This window comes from Lithobates pipiens, unplaced genomic scaffold (genome assembly GCF_037356315.1).
Source record: "Lithobates pipiens isolate NorthernLeopardFrog02 unplaced genomic scaffold, aLitPip1_a1.2 Scaffold_16, whole genome shotgun sequence".
Lineage (NCBI taxonomy): Eukaryota > Metazoa > Chordata > Amphibia > Anura > Ranidae > Lithobates > Lithobates pipiens.
In genome coordinates this window covers 274,201,700-274,226,952 of record NW_027507748.1, presented here as the reverse complement: position 1 = coordinate 274,226,952, position 25,253 = coordinate 274,201,700, and the positions used below count along the sequence as shown (strand labels likewise).

Here is a 25,253-nt window from a genome sequence, read left to right as displayed (position 1 = left end):
TGAGCAATATATCATTTAGTGACAACTTTGTGAAAAAAAAATAAAAAAAAATTAAAGTTTGTAATTTTCCCGCAACTTGTGGCAAAATATAAAATATTCCATGGACTCAAAATGCCTCTCAGCAAATAGCTTGGGGTGTCTACTTTCTAAAATGGGGTCATTTGTGGGGGTTTTGTGCCATCTTGGCATTTTATGGCCTTCAAAACTGTAATAGGTAGTGAGGCGTGAAATCAAAAATTTACGCCCTTAGAAAGCCTGAATGTGCAGTGCAAATCACATCGGATCTCTGTAGCGATGCGAGTTCAGCCATACAGATAGTATGGCTGAATTCGCATCGCTCCCGCAGCAAACTCGCACGGGACCCTTTTTTTGGTCCGCAGCAGAATCGGATCGCATGGGTGTTCACACCATACGATCCGATTCCTGTGCGAGTGTGCAGATCGCACTGCGATATGCGGACGGATCTGGGGGTGTCATTAAGATTTCATTGACACTCCCAGCAGTCCGCATAGGGCAGTGTGAACTGCCGGCGGGAGTCATGCGATGCGGGAAAACGCTGAGATGATTTATCTTTGTCTCATTTTTTTACATCACAGAAACCTGAAATTTTAACAGGGGTGTGTAGACATTTCATATCCATTGTTTGTGTGTGTGCGCATACGCACACACACACACTTTTTTTTTTTTTTTTTAAAGCCCCCTGCCTTCCCCACTGCATATGTAAACAGAGATCGCACCACACATGTGAGGTATCACCACGAGCACCAAACCTCCTGTGTAAATCTAAACTGGTAAACCTGCAAAGGCTTTTAAAGCATCACCTATGGATTATTTAACATAAGGTGTGGCATGTTTGGTATCTATTTAATTGGTGTAACATCATCTATTAGGCTGGGTTGACACGGATGCAAATTAAATGTGGATTTCCCAGCATCCAATTCGCATGACAGGAGACTGTGACCGGCTCTCAATTAAATCTGTTTACACATCTCTGGGGCAGCCGCAGAGCGCACAGCAGAAGGGCCCTTTGTTTCTGTTTCAGGTCCGCATTTGGAACTGAAACGATGAACGGGGACACAGTGCCCCCCCCCCCCCCCCCGCTGTGTCCCGTGGCCGAACATGTGAACCCAGACTTTTTTTTTTTTTACCAAAAAAAACCCACAGATGTTACCATTTGTATAAATTGATCCTCCCTTTTAGATTGTAATTTTTATTATTATACAGGATTTATATAGTGCCAACAGTTTGTGCAGTGCCTTACATCGGGGAAGACACTACAGTTACAATACAGGAGGGATCAGAGGGCCCTGCTCGTTAGAGCTTACAATCTAGAAATCTCTAATGAGCAGGATCCGCTGATTACAGTTACATTACAATTTTGTACAAGAGGAATCAGAGGGCCGTGCTCGTAGAGGAGAACCGATCGGCTCTCCTCTACTGGCGTTTGACAGACACGAGCGAGGAAAAGCCAATCAATGGCTCTTCCTGTTGATACTGTGATCAGCTGTGATTGGACATGGCTGATCATGTGGTAAAGAGTCTCCATCAGAGGCTCTTTAACTAGATTGGTGTTGCGGTGTGTCACAACGATCGGCTTGATATCCTGGCGATGTTGTATGACATCTGATCAGGATATCACAACCACTTTACAGACATCATATTGCTATATGATGGGCGGCAAGTGGTTAAAATATATATATATGCTATTTGGGGGTTCTAAGTAATTTTCTAGCAGAAAAATAAAATGTAACAGGCAGGAGAGAAGCGTCAGAATAGGGGGAAGCAAGTGGTTGCAGGTCACATTTTATGTTTCAAGCAAAGCCTTTTGGTATTTTCACGTACTCCTGCCAGCCATGACAGGTCTTGGGAGTGTCTGTTCTCCATCTTTAACTCAGGCAGCCATAACCAGGCTTGCAGGTGCTGCCTTGTAGAAATGGCAAGGAGAAAACACTAGTAGACAACCAAGACTCAAGTAATCACATATAAACGACAAGGGCAGAACGGAGACAAAAGATATACATTGTATTCAGCAGACAGGGGCCGTGCCCTGTACAGGAGCGGAAATAATCCTAGCGGTGACCAATGGCGATGCAGCTCCTCTCCCCACTGACAGACCTCTAGCTCCACCCACCCATGTGGCCAGTCAACTGATCGTGACGTCAGCACAGGTCCTTTAGCCCGTTCGGATCCGGGGGACTAGCGATGAAGCTGAAGAACAGCCAGACCCGGACGTATGACCGGGACGGGTACAAGAAACGGGCGGCGTGCGTGTGCTTCCGGGACGGGGCCGAGGATGAAGTGTGTATATTGCAGTCTTTTGTCTGCGCTTTGTGGGTGGGCTGTTTATCAACATGGCTCGGTGTAAACAATGGGATACCGCTAGGTGGGGGGGCGGATTGCGGGCCATTGTGTGCCAGCCCTGAGCAGTTAGGAGGCATAGGCCGGTGTGTTGTATGTCTATGGAGGTGTGTGTGACGTGAGTACAAATGTGCTGTGTACAATGGGGGGGAGATGGGCGCCCTGGTGTAGAGCACAGCCTGCCAGACAGGGGGCGCTCTTCGGTGTCTTCATTCAGGATGGCTGATTGCTGAGCTCCTGATCTCTTCTAACTTTCCAGGGGAGATAACAGTCCATATTACAGCCAGATCTTAGCTGCAGGATTCTGCCTAAAATGAGAATCACATTTTTTTTTTTATATAATAAATATATATATATATAAAAAAAAATTCATTAACCACTTGCTTACTGGGCACTTAAACACCCTTCCTGCCCAGACCAATTTTCAGCTTTCGGTGCTCTCAGATTTTGAATGACAATTACTCAGTCATGCAACACTGTACCCAAATTCATTTTTTGTCCTTTTTTTCCCACAAATAGAGCTTTCTTTTGGTGGTATTTGATCACCTCTGGGGTTTTTATTTATTGCACTATAAATGAAAAAAGACTGAAAATTTTGAAAAATATGCATGTTTCTGTGACAGAATTATGCAAATTATTAATTTTTCTTCATAAATTTTGGCCACAATTTATACTGCTACATATCTTTGGTAAAAATAACCCAAATTAGTGGATATTATTTGGTCTTTGTGAAAGTTAGAGAGTCTACAAGCTGTGGTGCGAATCGCACAAAATTGATCACACCTGATGTACTGGTGGCCTATCTCGCTTCTTGTGACCCGAACAAGTCAGGAAAGTACAAATATCCCCCAAATGACCCCTTTTTGGAAAGTAGACATTCCAAGGTATTTAGTAAGAGGCATGGTGAGCTTTTTGATGTTGTCATTTTTTTTTCCCACAATTCTTTGCAAAATTAAGATTTTTCAATTTATTTTTTTCCACAAAATTGTCATTGTAATAGGTTATTTCTCTCACATGGCATGTGTATACCACAAATGACATCCCCAAAAAAATTCTGCTACTCCTCCTGAGTATTACAATACCACATGTGTGGGACTTTTTCACAGCCTGGCCACATAGAGGCCCAACATGCAGGGAGCGCCTTCATGTGTTCTAGGAACATAAATTACACATCTAACTTGTTGACTACTTATTACGCTTTTGAAGGCCCTGGAGCACCAGGACAATGACACGTGGCACTGATGACAGATGGCACTATGTGGCACTGGGGGCAGGATGGCACTTTTTTTAACCCTTCTTTTTTTTTTTTTTTTTTTTTTTTACACTTAAGGCCGCTGCAGCCGTTCATCTCTCCCCTCTCACACTCTGTCTGTGTGAGGAGGGAGAGCGGCGCTGAGAGATGGCAAACACAGAACTTCCCCGATGTGCGCCCGCGGCGGCGCGCATTGCGGAAGTAAACAGGACGTCCAGGGACGGCCTCCCGGACGAAAGCGCCTGCTCTACGGCCGTCATTTGGCTATAGGGCGGGCGCGAAGAGGTTAAAGTGTATTTATAAAAAAAATGCATTTTAAAAACCGCTGCGCACATATGGCGTGACATAAAATATTGCAACAACCACCATTTTCTTTTTATTTATTTTTTATTCTCTAGGGTCTTTGCCTAAATTTTATTATTATTATTATTATTTTATGTTTGGGCTTTTCAAGTAATTTCTAGCAGAAAATAACGATTTTTACTTGTAAGCAATAAATGTCAGAAAAGGTTTGGTCTTTAAATGGTTAATCTTCCTTCATTTAAGAGTTTTTTTCCTTTCGTAAATGTGATAAAACTTGGCAGGCTGCCCAGATTTTTTTTTTTTTTTTCCAGCTGTGAGAACTCTGCACTTGTTAAAAAGAATGGTGGCATGCTGTTTTGAAGATTGGGGAGGGAAAAAGATCGCAATTTCGATTCTTAAAGTGGTTGTAAACCCTAAAAAACAAAACAAAAAAAAACACCCTGCAAGACTAGCTCATTATGAAATACCCGAAATTCAAAGCCCCCCGCAGCGGTCCTCGTTTACCACTCTGGTGACCGACATCCCTCCCAGGGGTTACTTCCAGTATTACGGGCTCTGGCGCTGTGATTGTCCGGAGCCGCGATGACGTCGCTATTGCACGCAGGAGCCGCCAGTAACGGCACAGTCTAACTGAAACTACGTCACGTACGTGCCATTGCTTCAATTTGCATAAGTGCGCATGTGCCGATGACGTTGGCACATGCAAATACAGGGATATCTCCTAAACCATTAAGGTTTAGGAGATATCCTGGGTAGCTACAGGTAAGGCTTATATAAATGTGTTTCGCTCTGCCCCTTGGAGCTTATCATGGGGAGTTCATGGCATAAGAGGGTGTTTATAAGAGCATCATTGGCAGTCGTATGATAGTTGTAGAGCAGGGATATGCAATTAGCGGACCTCCAGCTGTTGCAAAACTACAAGTCCCATCATGTCTCTGCCTCTAGGTGTCATGCTTTATGACTGTCGGTGTCTTAATATGCCTCATGGGACTTGTAGTTCTGCAAGAGCTGGAGGTCCGCTAATTGAATATCCCTGTCCTAGAGTATTTACATACATTTTTAAAATTGTTTTAGAGGTAGGACAAGCTCCCTGTCCTTGCCTGCACTCACAGTGGTCTAGTTGGCAGTTTTTTGTTTGTTTTTTGTGAAGAGACCTACAATGTCACTTCTGTAACAAAACCTACCTACTTGCCTGCTCATAGCAATACCAGGACTGTAAAATGAGCTGTTTATGTTATGCTTACAGTGGCTGAGCCAGTACTGTGTCTGGAGGTTTGACTAGCTCCTGCACAGGAGTGACATCATCCCACACCGGCCAAGCAAGATGGCCAAAGCCCGGGACACAGGAGAAGATGCCAGGGAGGGAGCATGCCCCCTTTATTTCCATTTTAAAGCATAACTTCACAAAAAGAATCAGAAGTTTTACTTTTCCTCCTCCTCCCCCCACTATATTAGTATTTTTTTTTTCAGGGAGCAGGTACCTAGTTTTGACAGGTACCAGCTCCCACCTGGATCCAAGCAGAAGTTTGCCCCCCCCCCTCCCCACCTGCAACCTCCTGTGAGCCAGTATGAAATCACAGCCAGCTTCCCACACTGAAGACCAGCAAAGAACCGGCCTGGGTGATGATGGCTCTGGGTCCCTGGACTGGTCAGTACCTGTTTATAGTAAGTCAGCAGTTCAATTTTAAGTTTGTAGAAATAGTATTTATAGCTACTAACAGCTGGGGTTTCTTTTCTTCCATACTGGTGATTTGGCATGGCCTGCCCTTTGTCAGAAGCATCATGCACAAAACGGTCATTTTAAACCAAGCCCACGGTGCCTTTAAAGTAGAGCTGCGCGATTCTGGCCAAAATGAGAATCATGATTTATTTATTTTTTTGCTTAGAATAAAAAGTTCACAATTTTCGCAATGTAAAATCTTTCACATTATACAAAAAAACGGGCTAACTTTACTGGTTGTGTGTTTCTTCTTTTTTTTTTTTTTTTTTTTTTTAAATTCATTAAATTAATAAAAAATAAAAAAATTGCATTTGGAAGACCGCTGCGCAAATACAGTGTGACATAAAATATTTCAACAACAACCATTTTATCCTCTGTATGTATGTGTGTATATGTATATGTGTGTGTGTATATATATATATATATTAGTGTAAGTGTGTTTGGGGGTTCCAAGTCATTTTCTAGCAAAAAATATATATATATTTTAACTTGAAACCAACAAATGTCAGAAAAAGGTTTAGTGTTTAAGTGGTTCGAATTTTTTCACTTGCACACAGTCTATTCCATTGACAAATTGTTACAATGTTTATACTTAAGTTCAACTGATAAAGAATATTTTGATTCTTGGCAGACTGCCCATTTTTCCTCTTCTTTTCTTTTAAAGGCTGTGGCTTCAGAAGAGCAGAGAGAATTCTTTGCATAGATAGAATTGTGAAGCACTTTAGTCAAGATCACGATAGTGATTCCTGACGATTAATTGTGCAGCTCTACTTTAAAGGAATATTTAAGATCGAGAATAAAGCCTGGTACACACTATTAGTCCTTTTTTAATGCAACCCAGCGGGTTGCACGCAAAAAGAAACCTGTCCGAGCCGCTGTACTAACCATGCGAGGTTAGTTCATCGATCTCCCATGCTGCACTTTTGTGTTCTGACAGGGGGACAGCACCCTGACAGAACACTCCAATCAGCGCTCTCCGCCATTGGATCAGATCGATCGCTGATTGGGAGTTGGTCGGCTGCTCGTTTTTCAGCATGCACGCCCTGCAGAAGCCGGCTTCTGTCGGACAGACTGACATGCACACGGGCCGAATGTTGGCTTTTTTATTTTTTTTTCTTGCCCCGTCGTTGTCTCCTGTCTGAGCTTAGGGCTTTCAGTGAGAATGTTTGCTAGTTCACACTGGGGCGACCTGTAGTGCAATAGAACTGTTCTAATGAGAGCGACTCAAGTCGCTCCGACTTAGAAAAAGGTTCCTCTACTACTTGGGGGTGACTTTGGAGATGCTTGCATTGACTTCTATTAAAGAAGTTGTATGGAGGTCACGCTGGGCTGGGCGGCTTCGGAGTCAGATGGCATTGAAGCCACTCCAGTGTGAACCGCATTTCAATTTGCATATTAAGTGCACCAATCAACTTTTTCTTGTCCAGTCAGCACACAGGAAGCTGCAACACAGAAAGTCTTGTCACCGAACTGCTAAACTTAAACTCCTGAACAGATTTAGACTGCACAAAACTGAACAGAACCAGAAACCTTCGTCATATAAAAAAAAGTTTGCATTGATGGATAGCAACTGTGTATTTATCTGTTTTACCTGGCTTTGTGATTTATAGTAATTGTTATAATATTTTGAATATATTTACTTGTAGTAAAGTGTTCTACTGTGTATGATATCGGCAATGGCCTTGGAGTGTATTGTATGAAAGGGAGATGTTTGCTAGTTTTCCATTTTGGTTTTGTGCTGCCATGCATACTATCTTGGTGCTGCTTGTCACATAATCTATGGCATGTCCTATCAATAATCCATGTGTTGTATTGCTGAGATGCACAATATACTTTTCATATGTACCTTTTTCACACATCCAGTGAAATTATGCAAGTGTTTTTTACTAGTGCCGTCCGTTTCCTAACTAGACACTAGTAAAAAAAACTTGCATAATTACACTTTAAATGTTGGAATAATTGCTTTAATGTAAAGCTTCTTGTGTTACACGGGTGCTGCACACATGCGCCCATGGCCGGCAACACTTCCCATGATGATTGATCACTGTGTGCTCCCAGGACGTGACAGAACTGTCAGACAGCTTTTGTTTTGTAGTAATGATCAGGAGTCAACAGAACTGGCTTTCCAATCAAGTGACCACTGTGACAGCCAGTTGCAGTGGTCACATGTTTGGCCGATTGTTCCCACACAGACTTTATTTAAGGCACACTGGGCAGAAAGGGGTTAAAAAGGTGGCCAAAATACTAAATGGCCACCATTGGCAGCCAGAATAGAACTAAGAAGCCCTTCACCAGCACTTCCAGATCTCCCTAATTTTCACGGTATAGAAGGAGTCGGCATATACGCCACATGACCGCATTTTGTGCCCTAGTGAGCTCTTACCATCTCTACCATTATCATTTAAGAGATGCATAGGAGTGCCAGGCATATTCCTACTGAATTGGCTGAAATTTGAGCTTTGGCTTTGTTGGAGCCAGGTGGCAAATTGTCAGAACAGTGAATGCATCTGGTCAGAATACATTAGCCAGCATGGAAGATTGCTTCATCCAGGCTGTTCAGTGTGGATGGAGAAATCTACAGGGTTATGACAAGCCCAAGCCTGTGGCAGCACTACATTTTTAAACCTGGAGGTATGTTCCCTTTTGTTAACCCATCAAGCCGACTGTAAGCAGATATGCGTTACCACTGGACTGGGCTTTTTTCTGTGGTGCCGCATATTTGCGTATCTCCCTTTGTGCTGGGGGTGTGCTCCCAGCACAGAGACCGGGGTCTGACTGAGAGCCCCATTATAACTTTCAGGACCTGGTACTGATGATTCCGGCTCACCTGATAGCCTCTGACTGCCCCCCCCCCCCTGTGTTTTTTGTCTCTGCGAATGGACAAGACAGGGGCATTTTATCATTATCTGTCCTTTGCAGAGAGAGAAGTAAAGAAAAAAAAATTATAATAAATTAAGGAAAACATTTAAAAAAATACCTAGGTCAAGGATTGATCTAGGTCAGTGCCAGGGTAAGTGTATAAGTTCAGGGTCAGGTTTTATTTTTTTATTTTTTTCGTATTAGTGCCAGGTAATGTTGGTGTGTTTTTAGAGTAGGATTAACAAAAGAAAAAAGTGCACTATTTTTTATGAGCTGTTCTATGAGTACAAACAACAACTAACACACATATGTCATAGCTGTGATCGTCAGGAGCAGCAAACGAAGAGCCTCCCTAATTTTAAATGTGCTCTAGAGGGTGAGGGGGTAATTAACAACCTGTTCCTCTCTAAATACGGTTGTAACATGTAACCTGTTGGTAAGGGTGAGCCTAACCTACAGTATCTCACAAAAGTGAGTATTTTATTATCTTTTTATGTGACTACACTGAATAAATCACACTTTGCTACAATGTAAAGTAGTGAGTGTACAGATTGTATAACGTGTCAATTTGCTGTCCCCTCAAAATAGCTCAACACATCTCTAAACCGCTGGCAACAAAAGTGAGTACACCACTAAGTGAAAGTTAGGCCTTTTAGCCATCTTCCCTCCCTTGTCATGTGACTCATTAGTGTTACAAGGTCTCAGGTGTGAATAGGGAGCAGGTGTGTTAAATTTGGTGTTTTCGCTCTTACTGGTCACTGGAAGTTCAACATGGCCCCTCATGGCAAAGAACAGGATCTGAAAAAAAGAATTGTTGCTCTACATAAAGATGGCCTAGACCAGGGATATGCAATTAGCAGACTTCCAGCTGTTGCAAAACTAAAAGTTTTGCTATGCCTCATGGAACTTATAGTTCTGTAACAGCTGGAGATCCACTAATTGCATATCCCTGGCCTAGACTATAAGAAGATTGTCAAGACCCAGTTTAACAGGACAGGTTCCACTCGGAACAGGCCTCGCCATTGTTGACCAAAGAAGTTGAGTGCATGCGCTCAGCGTCGTATCCAGAGGTTGTCTTTGGGAAATAGATGTATGAGTGCTGCCAGAATTGCTGCAAAGGTTGAAGGGCTGGGGGGTCAGCCTGTCAGAGCTTATACCATACACTGCATCAAATAGGTCTGCATGGCTGTCATCCCAGAAGGAAGCCTTTTCTGATGATGATGCACAAGAAAGCCCGCAGACAGTTTGCTGAAGACAAACAGACTAAGGATATGGATTACTGAAACCTTATCCTGTGGTCTGATGGGACCAAGATAAACTTATTTGGTTCAGAGGGTGTCAAGCATGTGTGGCGGCAACCAGGTGAGGAGTACAAAGTGAAGTGTGTCTTGCCTACATTCAAGCATGGTGATGGGAGTGTCATGGTCTGGGGCTGCATGAGTGCTGCCGGCACTGGGGAGCTACAGTTCATTGAAGGAACTGTGAATGCAAACATGTACTGGGACCAAAGGTGAGCTCCGGCGTGTTCACGCACTACATGTGCAGGGCCCACCAGGAAGTCAGCGCAGTGCTAATCGCAGACAGTGAGACATTGCCCCGATGCGCGGTGGCAGAGATTTGGAAATGTCTCACTGCCTGTGATTAGCGCAGCGCTGCACCGACTTCCTGGCGGGCTCTGCACGTGGAGTGTGCGAACATGCTGGAGCTCATCCCTAACTGTGACATACTGAAGCAGAGCATGATCCACCTCCCTTCGGAGGCTGGGCCGCAGGACAGTATTCCAAAATGGTAACAACCCCAAACAGGCCTGGTTAAGGTGAAGGACTGGCCAAGCATGTCCCCAGACCTAAACCCTTTTGCACATCTGTGGGGCATCCTCAAATGTGATGTCCTCATGGAGGCGTGGAAGAAAACAGTGGCAACCTGTGAAGCTCTGGTGAACTCCATGCCCAAGAGGGTTAAGGCATTGCTGGAAAATAATGGTGGCCAGACAAAATATTGACACTTTGGGCCCAATTTGGACATTTCCACTTAGGGGTATACTCACTTTAGTTGCCAGCGGCTTAGATATTAAAGGCTGAGTGAGTTATTTTGAGGGAACAGCAAATTTACACTGTTATACAAGCTGTCTCACTACTTTACGTTGTAGCAAAGTGTAATTTCTTCAGTGTTGTCACTTGAAAAGATAAAATATTTACAAAAATGTGTACTCGTTTTTGTGAGCTACTGTATAGGTTTTCTGGTCTTCAGGGTTTATTATTAATAATAATAATAATAATAAAAAAATAATTTTTTGTTTTAAATACAAATGCACCTCCAGACAAAGTACACTTAATCTTTTTATTAAATCGCCTTTCAGGACAACTTGGAGAGCGTAGCTCCACCTTCTTCTCAGGAAACGCATGCAGTTTTTAACACCTCTCCTTTTCTACCATGGCCTCGGTTATTGTGTTTCCTCCATGGTGGAAGCATGTGCCTGGAACAAGGTAGCTACGCTCTCTCCAAAGTTGAGTGTCAGGCTTACCTTTCTGCTTGTTTTTCTATGGCCAGCCAGCAGCCTCCCCAGGGATGGGGGGTTATTCCGTTGTCCCCAGTCTCTCCATCTCAGGTGGCTAATGTCATGGTGCCTGGATTCCGCATATGAAGCTAATCCCAGAGATGGCTCTGGTAGTCGGGCGGGGGTCGCTGCAGGTCAGTGGCGTGTCCCACTTCTTGGTTACGGGTCCCGGCCGGCGAGAGCGTAGTTTCCGGTGATGCAGCTGCCTGAGGGGGCGTGGCGCTCTTGGTTCCGAGCGCCTGGAGCGCAGACACGAGGGGGCAGGTCAGGTGACCGGCGCTTCCGTTTCCGGCCATCGCTGATGAAGCAGCGGCCAGGAAAACATAAAAACCTGTGAGCTTTTCATTCTGGTTGCTAATTTATTTTTATTTTTTTATCGACCTTGTGGCACTAGGTTTCGTTTTAATGGTCTGTCGTTACAGGAAAAAGCGTTAGGAAAAACTAAACATGTTAATCTTCCAAGCCAGAGGAAAGGTCCTTCTTGCAAGAACCCCCTTAGAGACTCATGGCAGAAGGCAATTTGTAGAGCTTGTATCAAAGATCTGATGGAGGAAGAAATGTCCCAGCAATACAAGGATTCTCCTCTGTTTAAAGAACTTACGAACTTGCTGAGTTCCGTCGGGTCCATTTTGATGCAGATTTTAATGGTCCCCGGAATCCACCACCTATTCCAAAGTCATCCTTATCCAGACCAGTGGAGACAGGACTCAGGTGATGAAGAGGGAAGTACTCTTCTCACTCAGAGATTTGGAGGAGGAGGAAGACTATGGCAGAACCTCTCGATACAATATATCCTTAGAGTAGGTAGTTGACATATTAAGAGCAACCTACACTACTCTGGAAATCCAGCAAGAAAAAGTACAACTGTCAGTGCATGACAAAATGTACCAGGGTATGGACAAAGCAAAACACAGGGTGTTTCCAGTCTATAGGGTCCTTTTCAGAGTCAGCCAAAAAAGAATGGAGGGATGCAGAGAGGGCCCCTTTTTTCTCCAAGTCCCTTAGGAGAAGGTTCCCTTTTGAGGATAAAGCCTCTGAAGTATGGAATAAGAAACCTTGGGTAGATGCGGGTTTTTTGCAGGTTCCTGGACGCACGGACTTGGCCTTTGAGGCTATGGGGGTTTTGAAGACTCCATCCTTAAAGCTTGGGATGCAACGTCAATCAGTCTTAAACCTGCTATGGCTTCCACAGTGGTGGCAAGGAACCTGGAGCGCTGGGTGGAAAAGCTGAAGAGCAATGTAGACACGGACACATCCCGGAAAGATCTTAGAATCCTTTCCCCTAATTTTAAATGCCATCAAGTATATGGCCGATGCTTCAGCTGAATCAGTTAAATTGGCAGTAAGGTCATTGGCTCTGGCGTGCAGTCTGGCTGAAAGCCTGGTCTGGGGACACGGCTTCTAAGGTTAAGCTGTGCAGTTTACCCTTTTTAGGTGATTTTCTTTTTGGACCGGACCTGGAAACGGTCTTAGACAGGACAGCCGACAAGAAATAGGCTTTTCCTGCCAAAAAGAAACAGCCCATTAAGAAAAATGATCTTACTCTTTAACAGCCCCACAAGAGTAAGGAGCAGGATCGTAAGAGCTGGTGGGGCTACCAGAGGGGTAAGGGTAGGGGAGGCATTCTCTTCAGATCTCCTCCAGACCAGTTCTCTAAAAGTAAGTGACAATCTACCCCCCCCCCCCCCCCATCAGCTTTTCGCCTACAGTGGGAAGCAACATCTTCAAGTCTGTTTGTGAAAAGCATTATATTTCAGGGTTACAGGCTGGAATTTTCAAAGCCAACCCCAAGCAGATTTTGTGACAGTCCTACCAAGAGATCGGGAAAAAGCTTCTGCAATAAGCCTGCTACAGGATCTGTTTCAGGAAGAAGTGATCATCCAGGTCCCAAAAAATCAGTAGGGCAGGGGTTTCTACTCCCATATTTTCCTGGTGAAGAAGCCCTCAGGGAAGTACCGTCTGATCTTGAACAAGTCAATACGGTACAAACACTTCAGGATGGATACAATTTTTTTTTATTTTTATTTTTTGTTATTACAAAATTGCTGGCACCAGGTTGTTTCATGGCATCCCTGGATTTGAGAGATGCTTATCTTCATGTGCCGATAAATAAGGCTGCTCAACGGTTTCTACGCCTGGCAGTGGATCTGGGGAACTCACTATGGCACTTCCAATTCAGGGCTCTGCCGCTTGGTCTCTCATCCTCCCCCAGGATCTTTACAAAGATTATGGTGGAAGCTCTGGAACCTCTGAAGTTGAAGGTGATTTCAGTCGTTCCTTAGCTAGACGACCTATTGTTTTTTGCAGACTGCAAGGAGCAGGTCCCAGCAAATCTCCAGGTGTCCCAGTCTCACCTCCTGAATTTGGAATAATCAATCCTGGAACCGTCACAGGAGATGAAGTTTCTGGGTTATACCATAAACTCAGTGCTCCAGAAAGTTTTTTTTTTCCTTCCGCACGAAAGGAGAGTGAAGATCCAATCGGCAGTGAAACAAGTTCAGAACAACATGGCAGTGTTAGGTCTACTTACAGCGTCAATTCCTGCCATTGTGGGCCAGATTGCACTCCAGACCCCTTCAGTTAAATATTCTGCGCAGTTGGTCCTGCCAGGAACCACTGGAGAAACAGATAAAAATGTCCCCAAAAGTAAAAAGGGCTCTCTGGTGGTGGAGAAATCCATCCAATCTGACAAAGGGTCTTTCCCATGGACAAGCGGCTAACACCGGACGCAAGTGCCTGGGGTTGGGGAGCCCACCTGGATGGTCAGACTTCTCAGGGAGTCTGTTACAAAGCAGAAGCCCAAAGATCTTCAAACTGTCAGGAATTGAAGGCAATTTTTCTTTTAGCCTTTCAACAGATAGTGAAGGGCCATCATGTTCAGGTTCTGTCAGACAACACGACTGCAGTAGCCTACATAATGAAACGGGGGGGGGGGGGGGGGAATCCAGGAGCAAAAGGCTCCTAGAATTGGTCAGTCTGTTACTATCCTGGGTGGAACAGAGTGTGGCTTCATTATCGGCAGTAGGCATAGACACATCTGCCCACCCTTGGCATTACCAGCTGTGCTACGCTTCACCCCCCCCCCCCCCCCTTTCCTCTGATACCTCTGGTCATAAAGTTCAGAGAGGAAAAGACTAATGTGATCCTGGTCACTCCCTTCTGGCCAAAAAGGCCCTGGTTTGCGGTCCTATTAAATCTAGCCACGGAACCCCAAGGAAGTCACTGTGTGTATCACAGGGGGCAGTGAACCATCCGGAAGTGGACTATCTTCAATTAACTGCTTGGTTTCTGAAAAAGACCTCTTAAAAGCAAAAGGACTTTCTGATAATGAAGTAAAGACCCTTCTATCTAGCAGAAAAGAGGTCAGACAGGCCATAAACATGAAAGTCTGGAAAAAGTTTAACTCCTGGTGTGCATCTAAAGGCCTCCAAGTCAGGAGTGTAGTGTCTGTCCTTAAATTTCTCTATGAGGGAATGGATAAGGGTCTGGCAGCCAGCACTCTGATGACTCAGGTGGCGGCTTTATCGGTTTTCTTTGAAAAAACATTATCAGGAGAAGTTTTAATTTCTAGCTTTTTTTTTTCAGGGCTCTCGCACAAAGTAGGCCATTAGCCCTTAAAGATTTTCCCAGTTGGGATTTGTCTATTGTTTTGCAGGGTCTCTCGGGAGCCCTGTTTGAACCCTTACTAGAAGCGTCATTACAGAATTTGGTTTTCAAAACAATTTTTCTGGTGGCCATCACCTCTGCAAGAAGAATCGGTGAACTCCAAGCTATGGTAGTTAGAGAACCCTTCCTAAAAGTTTTTGCAGACAGTGGTCCTTCAAACAGACCCAGCATTTCTTCCTAAAGTGTCCTTGACCTTTCACAGATTGCAAGAAATAGTCCTGCCCACTTTTTTTTTTCTTCAATTCTGGCTAATCCAGGGGAAGAGGCCTTCCACACACTAGATGTGTGAAGATGTTTGTTACAGTTTCTCCAAGTGACCAAAGCATTTAGAAAGTCAAATGCCCTGTTTGTGTGTGGTGTGTGGGGTGTTTTTATATATTTTTTTTTTTTTCGGGCCCACATAGGGGGGAGAGAGCCTCTAAGAGTACGCTGGGCAGATAACTTAAATTGGCAATCGCAGAAGCCTAGAAAGCAAAAGGAGAAATGCCTCCCTCTGGTATTGCTGCTCATTCCACGAGATCTACGGCAGATCTACGGCAGTTTCCTGGGCTACGCCTAAACAGAGCTGTAAGGCTGCTACTTGGTCCAATCATTCAACATTTCTCCATCACTACCGATTGGATTTACTGTCCACTGCAGATCAACCCTTCGGCGGGAAGGTGCTGCAGGCAGTAGTCCCGCCCTTGGGTAAGCTTCTCGGTTATCCTCTCCAAGGTTGTCCTGATAGTTAGTTAGACTTACTGGTGACGGTATTTCTAAGAGCCTTTCAGGACAACCATTAATTCCCTCCCTCTGTTAAATCTTAGAAGTGGCGTTAAGTGTCTATCATGGTTGTGTGGTGGTTTTCTGTGCTTTGTTTTCCAGTTGTCGGAGACCACAATAACTGAGGTCATGGTGGAAGAGGAGGGGTTTTAAAGACTGCATGTGTTTCCTGAGAAAAAGGCAGAGCTACGCTCTCCAAGGTTGTCCTGAAAGGCTCTTAGAAATACCGTCACCGGTAAGTTTAACTGCCTTTTTTTTCTTTTTTTCTCCCTTCCTCCTCTCTGCCCTCATCTTGGAGTTGATTTACTAAAACTGGAGAGTGCAAAATCCAGTGCACCTCTGCATAAAAACCAATCGGCTTCCATGTGTTTTTTTTTTTTGTCAAAGTTGAATTGAACAAAGTTAGAAGCTGATGACTAAGCACCGTGTTCGGTGTGAAACATGTCAGCGGCTGTGCAGTTAGTCTGTTTACCAGCCTAGATGCTATGATTTTTAATTACATTTTTGAAATAAAGTTGAATAACTCGGAGTGCGGCTACCCAGCTACATCTTTTCTACTTTAGAAGCTGATTGCCTACCATGCACAGCTGCCTTGTATCATCAGGGTGATACGAGGCAAGAAGGTTCAGAATCAGTGGTAGGGTAGGGTGCTGGGTGGTTGGGAGATGCAATGGCAGAGTTCCAGGGGTACTTGTTTCTTCACAGGCCCAAATGCAAATCCAAACACTTAGAGGCGTTTTATATCCCCCCCCCCAAGTTGGTTTAGAAACCTATGCTATTGTGAAGATTTACATATTTTGTATCTATTTACTGGACTCGACTTCATTTTTGTTTTTCCCAATGTTTTACCAGTTTGGGAGTATATTGTAAATATATTATGAGTGTATGGTTTATTGAAAATATAGATATGATAAACTCAAGCACAAGCTCATGGGACATAAAATTACAGCTGCCACCATTTTAGTGTGCTAGGTCTCTGCTTTCAGAAAATATGTTTTGGGGTTTTAAGCGCATTTTACCATATGTGTGCAAAATGGAAAAATCACCTGGCAGTGGAAGGGTTTAAGCAGTTCAGAGTTAACCAAGTTGAATTTGCTTTTGTGTGCACAGGATCATCTCCATCACTGATTTACTTCATGAGATTATGTGACATAACAAAATAAGTTGTTAGTGATGGGCGATTTCCTGTGCTGGGAGTTAATTCCTGCTATCTGTGGTGATCACTGTGTGTTAGAGGAGATCAAGCCCACTCTCTCTAAACACCAAGTCTGCTCTGAGGGTAGTGTAGAGTCTTTTGAGATGAGCCAAAAGGGTGATGCATACAGGGTAGCATCATTATTTAAAGTGTTATTAAGCCCACAACAGTAAAATCAGTCATTTATATGCAGTAAAGCATGCTTCTTAAATTACTGTGGAACTTAAAGGGTTAATCCTCTGCATTGTGTAAAGAGGCTGTTTGTTTGATATTGTCTTCTCTGCTCCTCCCCTTCTTCCACAGTCTCCAAGAAATCTCCTGATAGGACAGAGCCTTTGGAGTCACCCTGCACATACTCCAGTTTGTTGTGTATTGCTAGATGATTATTATTTTATTTTTTCATGAGCGGATGCATGTGATTAGCACTGTCCAGACAAAGGATCAGGGTTCTGCAGCCTCATAGGACAGTTGGAGGGGAATGGTAACGCCTCCTACGAGCTTTAACTAGACCCTAATTGAAGTCACAAGACTTCTATATAATGCCGATGAGAGGGTATTTTTATCAGTTTACATTTTACTAAAATTATTGCATTAGTGTCGGAGTCACGATGTAGTGAATGCAGGCTCCTGGGTTTAGTAACGCTTTAAAGGATTGGTTCACTTTTGTAAAAAAAAAAAAAAAGATAGATATATATATCTCTTTTGCTGGTAAAAAAAAAACAGAATTTTTATTTTATTTTTTTGACTAGGAACCTGGGAAGCATTGCACTCGCAGACCAGAAGATCGTGGGTGCCATGCAAGACTCCTGCAGACTGTCAGTGTAAGCTGCCTGCTCGTACGGGCAAGGAGTTACACAGTGACAGGAAGAGACAATGAACTATCAGCGCGCTCAACAGCACAAGCTGGCATTCACAGAACACTTCAAATGAATGACGGGCGACTATTTATTTTTTTCAAATGGTGAAAGCGAGTTCAGGGAGAAGATTTCCCCAGCTTGCGGTCACAAGAGGCAGCAGATTGGGGAGTGGCTGTAGGAGTGGGAACATGTTCCACCCTAAAAACTGGTGAGACATGTACCATGTTCCCAAAGGTTTACTTATCCTTTAAATGTAGATCAGCACCATTCACAACATTCATACTGATTTTGGGGCCTCAGCTCTTGCAAATCTCTACTCCCCTGAAGAGGGTACCCCTACCGCTATGGCTTACAGAGGTACTGTAATCTGCAGCCTGGTATCCAACCCCACCAACTCACCCGTCTAACCACTGCTGTTGGCTGGGAGGACTGCACCCAGAGGTTCAGCTGACAGCTATGTTTGCAACCTTCCCCTCACCACATTTGCATCAGCACCACTCATTGACACTGCTTGAACCCTTGCATTCTCGCCTCTCCAGCTGACCCCCATCCTGCTCCCATGCACAGCAACCCATGCCCTCACCACTGCACTTGGCCCACATCTTCCCCGCCATGTTCTTACCACCTCTCACATGATCCAATTTCACTCATAACTTTAGTCAGCAACTATATATACACTTTTTTTTTTTTTTCTTACACCAGGGGACACAGAGCCATAGTACTTACTATGTCGGTTATAGGGCCACTGATAGGTGATGGACACTGGCACGCCCTAAGGCAAGAAGTGTAGTCCCTATATAACCCCTCCCACTACTGGGGGAGTCAGTTTTTCCGCCAGTGTCTAAGGTGTTGGTCACGAGTAAAGATGTGCTGTGCTGAGCTCCACTGGAAGCAATCCTTGCTGGGGCTAGCTATGCTGACTGGATCCATTCTGATGTCCTTTCATGGGCTAAATGGATGGTACCCGGGCCTCATGTCCGAAGAAACAAGGTTTTGCTTGCGAACGCTTCTCTTTAGAGAGCTGGACTCTGGGATCCAGTACTTTTTGGTAGTAAGGCCATAAAGTTTTTTTACTGCAGGGAGCTGTCGCAGGTCCAGGTTAACCTGAGGTTCCCCTGTTCCTGAAGGTTTCCTAAAGGTCTTGGAGCCCACCATGAAGGGTGAAGATTGGGTTTTTATCTCAGATAACCCTGCTGCAAGGAAAAGGTAAGGGAGATTTTCTCAGGAATTTCTCCTGATATGTATAATGCTGTCATACCTATGTGTCACCACTGGAGGCTGTATTGAGCACTCACCGACCTGATGCTGTAAACAGCACAGAAGCCTTCATTTTTCTCCGGCCACAACAGATCCTCCGGTAAGAAAGGGGGGTCTCCCGCACCCACAATATTAATCCTTTTTTCCTTTGAGGGATTAATATAAGAGGAGTTTTTTTTTCTTTTTTTTGTTTTGTTTTGTTTTGTTTTTTGAAAGGGACAGAACGGCTACTCAGTGGAGCATTTACCCACCCCTCCATGTCTGCTGTTACAGGATACCTGAGCCGCCGCTCGTGCGGGAAATGTTTTCCTTCGAAAGGAGGGATGGGCTGTAATTCGCGCAGGGGGGCATGGCTAACGGCATCAGACGCCGGCCACACATGGCTGTGGAGGGACAGAGCAGGAGGATGGCTTGTTCAGATTAGTGACATAGGCATTTCCCCTTGACGCACTATACTTTATCAGGCTAGGATTAATACCAGCTAATGGTGCTTAACTACAGCCTAGCAGTGTACATTATTTTTCTGGTAGTGCCTCTGCTTTATGCTTCATGCAATGAGTGGTAATGGGACCAGGAACTTCTCTAAAGGGGTCAATGGTTTTCGCTATAAACTAAATCCATTTCCAAAAGAATGTCATCATCCTCTAAGAGGGATGCGGCTGGTCAGATTGAGCCATCAGTGAAAACTGTTGCATAAAACACTTCAGTCCCTGTATATATCACAAGAGTTTTATTTTTTATTTTTTTTCCCTCTACCATTTGTAATTTGGAAAGAAGATTGATGCTATGATGTCTCTCCATAGTGGGGCTAAACATAGCAGATTCCCATCTAGTGCTCAGGACCCTCTTATTGGGGTGCAGGAGGCTGGGGATCAGGTGGATTTTCAAAAATATTTGGAAGATACTTCTTTATCTTTTTCTGATGATCCTAATATGGAAGGAGTAGCATCACAAGACAGGTTGCTTGTGTACTCTTACTCAACTTTTCTTGAGGAACCTACCTCTAATTGGGTTCATTAGAACCTCCCATCTGGTGATGTTTTTTCCTATTTATGCCTGATCAGCAGGCCCAGCAATGGGCTGGTGTATCAGCATCTACTGTGAGATTTCCGAGAGTTTCCATTTTTCCCAAGGATCCAGAGAAAAAGACTTTCTGGCCTCTGGATCATCTATTCTACCACTCGGTGATATCAGAGGTTCCCTTAGTGGAACAGGGCACAGGGTTTGGTTCAAACCTTTTACGGTTCCAGAACCAAACGGAGAGGTAAGACGCATTCTAGATCTCAAAGATCTGAATCGGCACTTAAACATCCGATCCTTTCGCACAATCCAATCGGTTTTTTCCATCTTGCAAGGAGGGGAGTTTTTGGCTTTAATCAATATAAATAATGCATATCTCCATGTGGCAAATTTTTCCCGCTCGCCAGAAATTTCTGCGCTTTGAAATACAAAATCATCATTTCAGTTGTGGCCCTGCCATTCGGTTTAGCCACAGCACCACACATGTTCTGAAAGTTTCTGGCACCTTCTTTAGCCAGATTAAGGGCTCAAGGCATAACGGTCCTAGCCTATTTAGAAGATCTACCTTTTTAATAGATCATTCAGTCTCTTGTCTAAATCAGTCTGATCACAGCTGTAACTGCCTGAAATATCTGGGTTGGATACTCAACCTAGGAAAATCCTCTTTAAAACATCAAGGAGATTATAGTACTTGGGGCTGGTTATAGATACCGTACAGAAGTAGGTATTCTTACCCCAGACAAGAATCGGTTCCATTGTAGGACTAATTCAACTTATCAAAACAAAGAATTTTTTTCCCTTAGGCTGTGCATGAGATTGTTGGGGGGGAAATGGTGACCTCCTTCGAGGCCGTCCCTTACGTGCAGTTTTCACTTAAACTGCTTCAAAACACCATCCTGTAAGTCTAGAATAAAAAGATTCAGGCCTTGGTTTTTTCCAATACGCTTGGCTCCTGTTGTAAGTCAGAGCCTAAATTGGTGGTTGTTATCCAGAAAAATCTTTTCTCCCTGTATTCTGGAAAGTGTTAACAACAGATGCCAGCCTTCTAGGCTGGGGAGCAGCTCTGGAAGAAGATTCTGTCCAGGGGAGGTGGTCCAGGTTAGAGGACCTTGCCTGTCAACATTTTGGAAGATTCGGGCAGTACGTCTGGGACAGTCAGACTACGGGACTGTCCTGTCCGGTTTCAGTCCGAGAAGGCCACGGCAGTGGCCTACATCAGTCACCAGGGGGGCACGAGAAGTCGTGCAGCCCAAAGAAAGGTGAATAATTTTCTAGCTTGGGCAGAACACAACATTCCTTGCCTATCGACAATTTTCATTTTAGGAATAGAGAATTGTCAGGCGGACTACTTGAGTCGCCAACAATTATTTCCGGGTTAATGATCTCGTCACCCTGACCTCTTCCTAGCGATACGTCAGAGATGGGGTATTCCGGACATGGACCTATTCGCATCCAGATTCAACAACAAAGTCGACAACTTTGTGTCAAACAAGGGATCCGCTAGCAGGCGGAACAGACGCATTAGTTCCCAACTTCCCATGGGATCAGTTTTTCACTGATCTATGCATTGCCTCCAGTTCTGGTACTTTCGCGCCTTCTCCGCAAAATTAAACGGGAACCAAAGGAGGTGATTCTGGTGGCCCCAGTGGGTCCCAGAAGATCTTGATTTACTGCCATCTTTATGATCTCAGTAGGAGTCCTTTGGACTGTGCCATTATAGCCAGACCTTCTTGTGGTTCGGTATTTCATTCTACCTTACGGACAATTTAACAGGTTTAACTGTTGAATCCCACTTTATAAAAGATTGTGGGTGATCTCCTTCGGTAGTGTCTACTTTGATTAATGCCAGGAAACCAGCTTCCAGAATCGCTTACTATAGAGTCTGGAAGGCATATGTTTCTTGGTGTGGATCCAGGGGTTGGCACCCCAGGAAGTATGTCATAGGGAGGATTCCTGAAATGAAGCTGGCCTTGACTTCTATCAAAAGCCAGATCCCAGCCTTGTCAGTGTTTTTGTCAATGGCCTCTTGCTTCCTGCTCTTGGTGCCTAGCTTATTCAGGGGGTAGCACAGATTAATCCCCCTATCAAGGCACTTCTAAATCCTTAGGATTTAAAATTTGGTCTTATCGGCTTTGCAGAATCTGCTGTTTGAGCCTTTACGAGAAATTACCTTGGCTCCTTTTGCTAGAAGAGTATCGGAACTAGCGGAACTAGAGCCATATTTGGTCATGCATAAGGATGAGGTGGTTTCCTCATTTTGAATTCCTACCAAAAGTGGTAACAGGTTTTCATTGAAACCAAGATTTTATTCTTCCTTCTTTCTCCCAGAGCCTCAGTCTAGGGAAGAGAAGGCACTACATTCCCTTGATGTAGTAAGGGTGATCAGAATCTATTTAAAGGCGACTGCTCAGGTTTGCAAAACACATTTTGTTTTATACTGCTAGAGGGTCCAAAATGTGGACAGACCGCGTCAAAATCCACTATTTTCCAAATGGATTTTTTAAGTGATTGTTCAAGCTTCAGCTTAAAGAAGAAAATTATTTCTTCCTTCTTATGTTTGAGCACACTCATCCAGGGAGATTAGTGCCTCTTGGGTGGTGCATCATCAGGCCTCTATGGCTCAGATCGGTAAGGCTGCAACTTGGTCTTCGGTTCATACTTTTATCAGATTTTATCAAATCGATATTAAAGGTCATGAGGATATTGCCTTTGGGTGCAGTATACTGCAGGCTGCAGTGTGAGCCCTCTGGCCTCCTGTTTTTTGTTGTCTCCCTCCCTTCAGTTGTCATTGCTATGGGACATCCCACATATGGCTCTGTGTCCCCTGATGTAAGAAAAGAAAACAGGATTTTTAAAACTGCTTACCTGTAAAATCCTTTTCTTTGATGTACATCAGGGGACACGGAGGTCCCTCCCTCCTTGGTATACCTTTTGTATTGTTTGGCTACAAAACTGAGGACTCCCAGTAGTGGGAGGGGTTATATAGGGAGTACACTTCTTGCCTTAGGGCGTGCCAGTGTCCATCACCTTTCAGTGGCCCTATAACCCACATAGTAAGTACTATGGCTCTGTGTCCCCTGATGTACATCAAAGAAAAGGATTTTACAGGTAAGCTGTTTTAAAAATCCTGTTTCTCCTCCTTTTTTTTTTTTTTTTTTTTTTAACTTCCATATAGTGTACCGTAGCGGTTTCCTGATCCATCGGCACACTGTCCACTTAGGCCTCGGCTTTAGCGCTGACTTAGTGTTAGGACACCATATACTCTGTTCATGGATTTATTCAAATAAATTGTTCTGTTGCTGAGTCTTGGATAAATCCTGACAAATATAATAATTTCCATAACAACCACAAGGCAGTAAATGTGTTTATTTTGTAGCACAGGATATTGGATTTGAATGCTCTCTAGTGTGATCAGAAACCCATAAGCTAAAGAAAATCTGATCTCCAATTAGTGACAGCCCACAGCTCTGACTGTTGTAACCTGGCATTATAGTTACATAGTTAGTAATGTTGAATAAAGACACCAGTCCATCCAGTTCAACCTGAGTGAGTGTCTACAATTGTCCTTATCCCTGTACATTGCACACTCACATCGCTACCTACCCTCAAGGAGCCCACGATCCAAGGTCCCCATTCATATACTAGGGTCAATTTTGGACAGAAGCCAATTAACCTACCTTCATGTCTTTGGAGCGTGGGAGGAAACCAGAGTACCCGGAGGAAACCCATGCAGGCACAGGGAGAACATGCAAACTCCAGGCAGGTAGTGTCATGGTTGGGATTCTAACCAGCGACCCTTCTTACTGCTAGGCGAGAGTGCTAACCACTACACCACTGTGTCACTTTACTTGCCCAAGAGTGCATCCGGAGGGTTCTACAAAACATTAAATGGTTGATTTACTAAAACTGGAATTAGAAGCTGATTGGCTACCATGCACAGCTGCACTAGATTTTGCAGTCTATTTTAGTAAATTGCCCCCTAAATGTACTGTGCATGTGTAAGGTGTGGAGAACCTTACTCGCCCTTGGGCTTGACAGCAACATACTGCATTTTCTTTGAATTCAAGCTTGGGATCTCACTGACTGAGGCAATTTTTTCTTATATTAATGGGGAAAATCCATTTAAAGGCATGTAACGCACCCAACTGTGTCACCGACTAAATGCTTCATAGGAATGCATGAAAAATGAGGAAGAACAGAGATAAAATAATGTAGCTACAAGTGTGGGAAAGTCCAGTTATAAAGTTTTATCACACCCTGTGGGTTTACTATTTTGACATCACACATGCTTGAAGTAATTGTAGGCGTATTGTTGCACTTGCGACAAAAAATTGTGTACTGTCCCTGATACTTTTTTTCATTTGTACTAACCTACAATTTTTTAGGACAAGCTTTCGAGGGTGTGTCCCCCTTCGAGGTCCAAGCAGTACTAATGCAAATGTTTTAGCAGATTAACATGACCATCTCGAAGGGCCCGTTCACCCCACATACAGTGAGGTGCTTTTTTTCTTTTCTTCTCCCCCTCTGCATCAAGTATACTCCCGTGGGAGTCTATGTCATTTCCTGTCCTGCCGCGCTGTCTGCTGGAACACACACGGGTCCCAGTGACAGCGCGGACAATTCCTATTGCGCTGCGCGACTCGCGCATGCGCACTAGGGAACCGGGAAGTGAAGCCGATTCGCTTCACTTCCTGATTCCCTCACCTAGAATGGTCACGGCAGCAGCCGAGAGCCGAGCGATCAATCGGCCTCGGCTGCCGGCATTGCTGGAACCCGGGACAGGTGAGTGTCCATTTATTAAAAGTCAGCAGCTGTAGTATTTATAGCTGCTGGCTTTTTAATATTTTTTATTTTTTTTAGGTGGAATCCCTCTTTAAGCACTTTTCAGTTCCAGAAAAAAAGTAGCATATGCTGCTTTTTTGGTTGCAGGACAGAAATTTGCACTGTAGCGGGGCTATTTCACACCATAGAAACCTAGTCCGGATGCGTCCTGGATGCTTTTCTGTTTTTGATGAGTTTCAGTGCATTTGGTCCAGTACAGGAAAAAGGCAGCATGTTTCCACTTCTTCCTTCTTTTTTTTTTTTTGGAACTGGCAGCACTAGTGTGAACTATGCTTTGAAAACCATATAACCTACCTATGTGCGAAAGAAAACGAACTGGCCTGTTTCACACCTAAGCATTTTTAGGGCATTTTGAGTTTTGCAGAAATGCACTACAATCCATTTAACATGGTTTCCTATATATCACATCAATGCATTTTGTGGAAAGGGCCAGGCACTTTTCAAATACCGTAGAATTATTCTTAGACCCCTTTCACATTGAGGCGATTTTCTGGCACTTTTGGGCTAAAAATAGCACCTGAAAAATGGCTCCCCTGCAGTCTGTGTGAAAGCCCGGAGTGCTTTCACACTGAGGTGATGTGCTGGCAGGACGTCCTGCAAGTAGC

The 25,253-nt window shown here is 44.1% G+C and overlaps 1 protein-coding gene across 1 annotated transcript in view; it reads left to right on the top strand.

Moving 5' to 3' along the window:
* The first annotated feature begins 2,133 nt into the window (after positions 1–2,133).
* Positions 2,134–25,253, top strand: part of NUDT3 (nudix hydrolase 3) — a 69,500-nt gene continuing 46,380 nt past the window's right edge. Inside the window, exon 1 of the mRNA XM_077481419.1 lies at positions 2,134–2,298. Coding sequence (XP_077337545.1) covers positions 2,203–2,298 — 96 coding nt within the window. The 5' untranslated portion in view covers positions 2,134–2,202. The remainder of the gene's footprint in view (positions 2,299–25,253) is intronic.